Raw genomic sequence first — 9,925 nt, 5'->3', positions numbered from 1 at the left:
TCCCATAGAGCGGCGCACAATTGGCCCAGCGTCGTCCGGGTTCAGGGAGGGTTTGGCTGGGGTAGGCTGTCATTCTAAATAAGAATTTGTTCCTAACTGACTTGCCTTGTTAAATAAAACCATACCAAATGTAACAAATCATACTATTTTGAGTGTCCCGGATTTACGTGCACTATGAATAATCTATGAGACCAGACTGGGAAAACATAGGGTCACCTATTGAGTGTGGGTTGAGTCGCAAATGGCACCCTATTCCCCATATAGTGCACTACTTTTGACCAGAGCCCATGTGGCTCAGGTCAAAAGTAGTGCACTATATAGGGAACAGGGTGTCATTTGGGATTCATACCAGTCTTCCCTCCCTCACTGTCTGACATCTTAATTATAAGGCCTATGACATCTTGACAGTAAGAATGGTGAGTATCCAGAACTCTGCCCCACACAAACCTTAATAGGAATAGTAGTAGAATCCCTTTGATTTCATATTCATATGCAGGTCAGTGTGTGACATGTTTCACTGGGTCATCAGTATTAATTGGGGGCAGATTACGCAGCGTTGTAACATAATTGTTGCACAGAGGGGTTCCCTAAAGAGAGGATTACTTGAACAGACCACATGTAGGGCTTTCACTGCCATTTCAACGTTTCTATGAATCCTCCTCGTACCCCACTGCTTGTGGTTGCATCTAGAATACCTAACAGTGATACCCACCATAACAAAAAGGAACGCAACAGCCAAACCACCTCTGCTCGTGTGTGGCGTAATTTTTTCCACAATGCTACCCAAAAAGAACCCAACAACCAACTGTTGTGTAGGCCTATTACATTTATGTGAATTAATAATTAGATCACTATTTGACAAATATGAATAGGGGGTTCTACTTATCCAAAAATATCGTATCACGGCATGAAGACAGAAAAGCAAAAATTACATTTGCAAAATATAGAAGTGGTGCGCAGCTTTGGCGCAGAATGACTATCAAGACGCACAGGTAAAAATGTAATAAAATGACTTTTATTACCAAAATAAAGATCTTCTATCAAAGTGAATTATACATATATTCAATCTCGTATAAATTGTATATACAAATTTACAATGTTTGTACATTAATAATTATATAAATACATTAAGCACCAACGAAACCCGTATGACATTAAGGCATAGCCTACTTCAAATCATCTTTGAAAAGCTCATTTTGCAGGTGAAAAGTTCATTTTATAGGTAAAAATTAGGCAAAGCCTCTAATTCTTCTGATTATATGGTTCTAATCTGGATGCGGGTCTCATTGTGCAAGAAAAATCATTAGGTGCTCGTTAATGTGCTAATTGGAACACGCTGATGGTCAATCCCAACGCAATTAGTGGTCCATTCTTCCTTTTCAAACCCGTGACAATGGCATCTGTTTGGGACAAGAGACAGAGCTCACAGTACCGGACCTCCACGTCAATCCCGTGCTAACGTCACTGTACATTGACCCGCTCGTGGCCTTGCTGCCCCAGCAGCAGCGGGTACAAAAAGTCCTCCAGGATTCTAGAGTTTTTCCCGACCAGACCCACGCGCCGGACGTGATGCCAACTAAAAGGCACATTAAATATTTCAGCATGAACACAGCATAGTCCGGCTTCTGCATTTCATGCTCCGACAAGCATGAACAGTTGTGGGTTATTTCCCAAGTCTGTCTGTTGTGCTGCTCATAGAAGTAACATGCTACTATAATCGTGGCTGGGACAGTGTAAAGCACTGTAAAAATACCGATCCTGATCATCAGTCTCTCCAACTTGTCTGTTTTCGTCCCTCCTTGCTTTATAACACTCCGGATCCGGAACAGTGACACAAACCCAGCCAGGAGGAACATAGTTCCAATGAAAAGATAGATAACCAAAGGCGCCAAAACAAAGCCCCGGAGATTATCCAAATTCTGATTGCCAACGTAGCATATTCCTGCCACAGGGTCACCATCCACTGAACTCAACGCCAACACAGCTATTGATTTCATGCTGGGTATCAGCCAGGCAGCTAAATGAAAATACTGGGAGTAACTGGCTATGGCCTCATTCCCCCACTTCATCCCCGCAGCCAGGAACCAGGTAAGAGACAGAATGACCCACCAAATAGAACTTGCCATGCCGAAAAAGTAGATAAGTAGAAAAACAATGGTACAAAGCGCAGGCCCAGTGGTCTCGTAGTGGATGTGTTCGGTATCATGCTCCATGTTACAAGCCACTTGTTCATGTCCAGCAATTAGTCTGACAATGTAGCCGACCGAGACAAACATGTAACAAGCAGAGAGGAATATAATGGGTCGCTCCGGGTATTTGAAACGATCCATGTCGATTAAAAAAGTTGCCACTGTTGCAAAAGTAGAGATAAAACATAACACGGACCATAGTCCTATCCAGAATGCAGTAAATGTCCTTTCGTCTTGGGAGAAGTAAGGGTTGTGGCAAGGCATGGCACAGTTGAGTATCTGTCCTGTTTTAACTCTGTTATATAGAGGATTACTGTTGCTGACTGGAACCATGGGAGCGCGGCAGTGACACTGGGGTTCGCATGGAGAACTCGGAGGTTTGTGTTTACTGGGGTCGTTAGAACGGCCTTGTCCATTTTTCTTTCGTGGGTTTACTGGTTTAACAGGCCGATGTGTGGGCTTTGCAACCACTGGAGAAACAGTCGTTGTACTTCTGTTGTAGTCCATGCATAGTGTATCTTGGTTACCTTGCACTGGTAATAAATCGCATCTCATTCTGTCTGGCCACGGGAACCCGTACTGTCTCATCAGAGGCGCACAGCCTGCCTTGGCTCTCTCACAGACACTCCGACAAGGCGGCAGGGGCTTCTTGTAGTCCTCCAGGCAAATAGGAGTGTACATGCTACAGAGAAAGAACTTCAGGTCCGGAGAACACTTGATTTCCACCAGGGGCCAAAACTGGTGCACCTCCAGCCCTGCCTCGTCCTGTGTGTCGTGGTTGAACTGGTTGGGCATGTAGGTGTAGTTGTATCCGATTCCTTTGCATAAGGGCACGGATATCTCCTGGCATTGTAGCTCCTTCGCCGCGGCGCACCTCGACCTGTGTAGAACGAGTGCAAAAAACATGCACCACCCCAAACCCAGCAAGTTACACTCCATCATCACTCACTGTTGAATTCGTCTGCTTCCAAGTGCCAACGAATTAGCGCTTGCAAGTAGGTTGTGAAGTCCGATTAATCAAGAGAGGCTGATAAACTCATCCTTGGCGCAGACAGTGTTCTTGGGGAGTAGCCTGTGGGTGTCTCGTCTGTCTGATAAAATGGTAGGGAATCCACACAGCACACCGATTTATTATATATTGATTTGACGTTATTCTGTAAAAATCGACCACTCTTCTCCGTCTGCTATTGACTGCCAGACTATGATTTACGCGCCGATACCATTCGGTTTCTCCCCGTGTTCGTAAATGGCACCATTGTTTTTGATCGCTCTGCATGCTCTGTTGTTGGCGGATGCATTGAATGGGATATATATGGAGGGAGGCGAAGTCACTCCCTCTATTGGAGCGCCTAATCACAGAGCGACGGGGGCGGGGAACCAGCGTAAATCAATCAAGTGTTTCTCAAAGGTGTTTGTTTACATGTTCCCCTCCATAGAATAATATTTTTTTAATGACTTCGTCTTTGTTTATTCTTCTCGTTATACAGTGAATTGAATTGTACCTTTACATGAGCTTGTGTTATGGGTAAATTAACACAGGCCTAAGCTTCCGAAATAGAAACATTTTTGCTGACTGATTTGTTGCATTGCAATAATTGTTAGGTAAATGAAGGCCTATTTCACAGGGTCCTTTTTAGGTCACAGTGTAATCATGCACTAGGCCAGGGGTTCAGAAACTCTTTTGACCCGCGACAAAATTTATAAAATAAAAAAATCACGACCCACCATGTAAAAAAAGTGATGTAATCAATGGTCAATGTACTTTTTTTAATTGGGGCTATGATGATTGCAAATCCTTCTGTCAGTACTTTTGACAGTATTTGTCCGAAGGAAGTATGGTTTGAAGTGACTGAAATGCATCAGAAAGGTATTGGGAAGTTCAGAAGATCATCAGGCAATAATGTTGTATGATTTTCTGTGTAGAAAAGAACATCATTGAGATGGTGTTATTTTCCCCCATCACATTTAGTGCCTGGTCTTGTCCACTCTGTTCTAATGTGGGCATTGTAGAAGAAAACAAAAGACACATACGTGTTCCTGAGAGTCGTATCTTTCAGTGATGGGGTCAGTGATGGGGTCAGTGATGGGGTCATAATATTTTGTAGCTTAAACCATTCAAAAGATAGAGCCACATTTGTAGGAAGAAATCAGAAACCTCTCTGGATGTTACTGACATAACCCAGAGTTTCTCTGTAACCCCATGTTCAAATCAGGGAAACACTGCACGAGGCACACCTAAAGGCGTCAGCATGCTCCAGTTGGGCTGGCGCCTAGCCCAACCAAACGAGTGTGCTCGCATACTTCCTGAAAATACATTCGCTTGAAAAACTAGCAAATGTCTTTTAAGAGAGTATGCCAGCACACTTGTTCGGTTCTGCTAGCTGGGTTCAGCTAGGCGCCAGCCCAACTGGAGCATGTTGACGCCTTTACACATTCAAAAGGATAGTTACATTTCAGTCAATCATGGATGCAATTTGAGAAATATAGAGATATTCATGACGTGGGGCATATCATGGTTTTAAATGTAACACATTAACTGGAAACCTTTAACACTGTGCTCTGTATAGACCCAAGGAACACATTTCATCGCACTTTGGGGCAGTGTGGAGACAGTGGGGGTTAATGTGGGAGAGTTAGGAGTCCCCAGGGCGTTGTCCAAAACTAAAGAAAGAGGTCTTAATTGTGGTGCCAATGTTTAATTTAGTGCTTGTATAGGCCCCATGCTGAGGAGGTGATTACCGAAATGCCTGTCAACGCCCAACAAACTTCCTGAGGATATGTGTCAATAGTCTAAGTAGATGGATTATGGGGAAATAGATGAACAAAGCTGATAGATTGGAAATATATGTGACGGCTGTCATTAACGTGATTCTGTTGGTGCACTAATTGGTTAGGGTAATCTCAAGCAAAGTCATAATGTTATTTTACTACAGTGACCAACTGCCCAAGTCTCCTGGTCTTATCTACATATTTCCTCTCTTTCGCCACCATTCTCCAATAGGCTACGATCATCATAGAATGGAGGAGGACAGGCACATCATTTAAAACATTGAGGTATGGCGCTTATGTGGTCTTCATGCATTTTGTTTCAAGGAAAGCTGGCAGAGCCGTGCTTCCAACACTTGCCACTGGCTACTCTGCATTGACATAGATTTCTCTGAGTGCTTCACCTCCTTCCCTGCCCCCATTACAAGGGTTTGTGTCCCAAATGGCACCCAAATCTATACATAGTGCACTACTTTTAACCAGAGCCCTATGGGCATTGGTCAAAAGTAGTGCACTATATGGGGAATAGGGTGCGATTTAGGATGCACACAAGCTGTGAACTGGAGGTGAAAGCTGCAGAACATAACAGGTGTCCAGTCTCAGGGCCAAAGGCCAACATAATGGAGACTATCAGATGAGGATCAGCATCAGTTACCCTGATTGTGTTTGCATGCCAAATGGCACCCAAAAGTAGAGCACTAAATAGGGAATAGGGTGCTATTTGGGATGCAACCTGTGTATATTAGAGTCATAGGGCCCTGTATTGATTATAAGACAGATAGAGGTGCAGTCCAGCCACCAACTGTTGAAACGCTGCCCCTGTTTGTAACTGCGATAGCAAGTGTTGGGTTACATATGGCCCCCTGCATTCCAAATTTAAAAGGGTGGAAATTGAATTACTGCATCTGTTTAAAACTCAATTTCTACTCTGTTCTCTGGCCTGTTCTCCCAGGGCTCTCACAGTTCATGATGCCAGGGAGAGAGAGAGAGAGAGGAGAGAAATAACTAGAGAAAGGGAGAGCGAGAGAGGGGTGGAGGAGAGAGAGAGAGGGGTGGGGAGAGTGGGAGAGACACATATAGAGAGGGGTGAGGGAGAGACACATAGAAAGAGAGAGGGGTGGGGGAGAGGGAGAGACATAGAAAGAGAGAGAGGTGGAGGAGAAAGAGAGAGGAAGAGACACAGAGAGAGAGAAAGGTGGAAGACAGAGAGAAATGATAGTGAGAGAAAGAGACAGAGAGAGAGATGGAGGGAGAGACAGAGACAGAGAGACATAGAAAAAGGGAGAGAGAGGTGGAGGGAGAGACACATAGGGGGGGGGGGGGGGGGGTTGAGAGAGAGCGAGAGGGCCCTGGCAGTAAACCCCAAAAATGCTAAAATAATATTTTTCCAGAGAAGATCCAGATCTCAGGGAATTAGACCAACGTTTTCAATTGGTACAAAATATATAGCGTACTGCACACACTACATATACTTAGGTTTAAAAATAAGCTCAACTGGACACCTTAATGATGTAGTGAATGAACTGAGAGAGAAAGCATGCAGGGCATTCTTCTCCATTAAATATGTTATTGAACCAATTGCACTTTATGCCAGCGAGGTGTGGGATCCATTTGCAAAACAAGATTTCACCAAATGGGACATACACCCCATTGAAACCCTGCATGCAGAGTTCTGTAAGATTCTCCTAAACGTCCAGAGGAAAACTACAAACAATGCATGCAGGGCAGAATTAGGGCAAAGAAAAGAGTCCCCCCATCCAGCTGGTCCTGGGGCTGAGTTCACAAACCTGTTCTACTAACACACTGAAGCCTCAGGACCAGAACATCCAATCAATCAGAATAAAACAAATTACAACACAGTCAAAACAAAACTACATTACTTATTGGGAAAAACAAGCACAAAGCTAAATGCAGTGCATCTGGCCCTAAATCGACAGTACAACATGGCTAACTATTTGAGTATGGTTATTGATCAAAACCTTAGAAAAACCTTGACAAAGTACAGGCTCAGTGAGCACAGCCTTTCCATTGAGAAAGGTAGACGCAGGAAAACCTGGCTCCCTGTAGAGGAAAGGCTGTGCAACCACTGCACAACAGCAGAACCTGAGACTGAGCTGCATTTCATGACAAAATGTAAAAAAATCTAAAACAATTAGTGTCATTTCCCTAAATTTGAAGCCATTATTCAAAGATTTCAAAGATCTCTCTGATGAGAGTAGGCTACCCGTCCTGTTGAGGGAGGATGCAGAGAGCTGTGGGTTGGCAGCGCACTACATTGCTGCCTGCCATAAGATGAGGGACAGTGTCTGACAGACCAATCAACCTGCACATGTCCTCTACTGTATGCTTATTGTTATTGTTCAATGTATGGTTATTTAGACCTTTGGTTATTTTTGTTACTGTTGTCCCATTGACAATTTTGATTCTTATTTTAATATTGTAAATCTCCAAAATAAGCTTTGGCAATATGTACATTGTTACGTCATGCCAATAAAGCAAATTGATTTGATTTGAGAGAGAGACGGGGGTGGAGGGAGAGGGATAGAGAGAAGGGTGGAGTAGTGAGGGAGAGACAGAGAGCGGGGTGGAGGAGAGAGAGAGGGGGGAGAGGGAGAGACACAGAGAGCGAGAGAGAAGTGGAGGAGAGAGAGGAGAAAGAGGGAGAGAGGAAGACTAATTTGAGACACATAGACGTTGAACCACAGCGACCATGTTCTTTTTGGGACGCGTATTTGATTCTGAGTTCAGACATATAAAGTTTCTATGCGAAAACCACTTCTAAGACACATACAGTCAGTTGTTCCAAAGTCGGGCTAAAGAGGGAGGCTCGCTCAGATAGTGGTATCACCAGCGCATATCAAATACACAACTGGAACTCAGATTAAGGTGTTTACATGTCCTAATAATTGTAAAGATTGCTCATGAAACCAGGTGTTTTAATGGTGTATGCTTACTATTGTGTTTACATGACTATTGCATAATCTGCCCACGGCCATCATCAGTTTTATATTGAATTATTACTGTGCATGTAAACCTACTCAGTTATTTGTAACATATTGGATATTTGGACCATTTTACAAGGATGATACTTGTTTGCGATTGTTGTGTTACAAATAATTTATAAATACACAATTTACGATTGATTTCTGTAGCACTTAGTCTAGCATTTCCTCTGGATTTTTCAACTGAGCATCCTGGCCTATTTTGCTAACTAAATCAGGTTTCAGAATATCTTCTGAAGTCTGGAAAAAGTAAATAAACATGTAATTTTGGTCCTAAGGTAAAGCGGAATCATATGTGTATTAGGAAAGTGGGCTGACAGTAACTAGATCTCATTTAGGACTGAAAAGAGATTGGGCCTCCTCTCTCTCAAAACAATGTTTACTTTAGTTTGAACACAGTCTTTAGGATGCCACCCTTCATCTCTGATGGGATACTGCCCTGTTTGTCACGGTTTTCTGTACGTGAAAGAGAGTCAGACCAAAATGCGGCGTGGCTATTGCGATCCATGTTTAATGAAACTGAAGCAACACGAATCCAATACAAAAACTACAAAACGTAAGGAAAACCCAAACAGCCAAATACTGGTGCACATACACACAGAACATCACGACACTAAGGACCCACATAACCCAACAGCCTAATACTGGTGCACATACACACAGAACAAGGACATCACGACACTAAGGACCCACATAACCCAACACCAAACAGCCTAATACTGGTGCACCTACACACGACAGAACAAGGACATCACGACACTAAGGACCCACATAACCCAACACCAAACAGCCTAATACTGGTGCACATACACACAGAACAAGGACATCACGACACTAAGGACCCACATAACCCAACACCAAACAGCCTAATACTGGTGCACATACACACAGAACAAGGACATCACGACACTAAGGACCCACATAACCCAACACCAAACAGCCTAATACTGGTGCACATACACACAGAACAAGGACATCACGACACTAAGGACCCACATAACCCAACACCAAACAGCCTAATACTGGTGCACATACACACAGAACAAGGACATCACGACACTAAGGACCCACATAACCCAACACCAAACAGCCTAATACTGGTGCACATACACACAGAACAAGGACATCACGACACTAAGGACCCACATAACCCAACACCAAACAGCCTAATACTGGTGCACATACACACAGAACAAGGACATCACGACACTAAGGACCCACATAACCCAACACCAAACAGCCTAATACTGGTGCACATACACACAGAACAAGGACATCACGACACTAAGGACCCACATAACCCAACACCAAACAGCCTAATACTGGTGCACATACACACAGAACAAGGACATCACGACACTAAGGACCCACATAACCCAACACCAAACAGCCTAATACTGGTGCACCTACACACGACAGAACAAGGACATCACGACACTAAGGACCCACATAACCCAACACCAAACAGCCTAATACTGGTGCACATACACACAGAACAAGGACATCACGACACTAAGGACCCACAAAACCCAACACCAAACAGCCTAATACTGGTGCACATACACACAGAACAAGGACATAAGGACACTAAGGACCCACAAAACCCAACACCAAACAGCCTAATACTGGTGCACATACACGACAGAACAAGGACATCACGACACTAAGGACCCACAAAACCCAACACCAAACAGCCTAATACTGGTGCACATACACACAGAACAAGGACATCACGACACTAAGGACCCACAAAACCCAACACCAAACAGCCTAATACTGGTGCACCTACACACGACAGAACAAGGACATCACGACACTAAGGACCCACAAAACCCAACACCAAACAGCCTAATACTGGTGCACATACACACAGAACAAGGACATCACGACACTAAGGACCCACAAAACCCAACACCAAACAGCCTAATACTGGTGCACATACACACAGAACAAGGACATCACGACACT

The 9,925-nt window shown here is 43.9% G+C and overlaps 1 protein-coding gene across 1 annotated transcript; it reads right to left on the bottom strand.

The window, feature by feature from the left end:
* Positions 1 to 993: 993 nt before the first annotated feature.
* LOC110508779 (frizzled-8) lies at positions 994 to 3,897 on the bottom strand. The gene has a single exon (XM_021589594.3). The coding sequence runs from the start codon at positions 3,129 to 3,131 to the stop codon at positions 1,380 to 1,382; it is 1,752 nt and encodes a 583-aa protein (XP_021445269.2). The 5' UTR covers positions 3,132 to 3,897; the 3' UTR covers positions 994 to 1,379.
* Between the last annotated feature and the right edge of the window lie 6,028 nt (positions 3,898 to 9,925).

This window comes from Oncorhynchus mykiss, chromosome 28, assembly GCF_057628025.1.
Source record: "Oncorhynchus mykiss isolate SJ-2025 chromosome 28, ASM5762802v1, whole genome shotgun sequence".
Classification (NCBI taxonomy): domain Eukaryota; kingdom Metazoa; phylum Chordata; class Actinopteri; order Salmoniformes; family Salmonidae; genus Oncorhynchus; species Oncorhynchus mykiss.
The sequence above is the reverse complement of the archived record's forward strand: the minus strand, read 5'-3'. Positions and strand labels throughout refer to the sequence as shown.

Excerpts from the sequence above, each read along its gene's own strand:
- LOC110508779 (XM_021589594.3), bottom strand. The coding sequence starts at position 3,131 with ATGATGGAGTGTAACTTGCTGGGTTTGGGGTGGTGCATGTTTTTTGCA.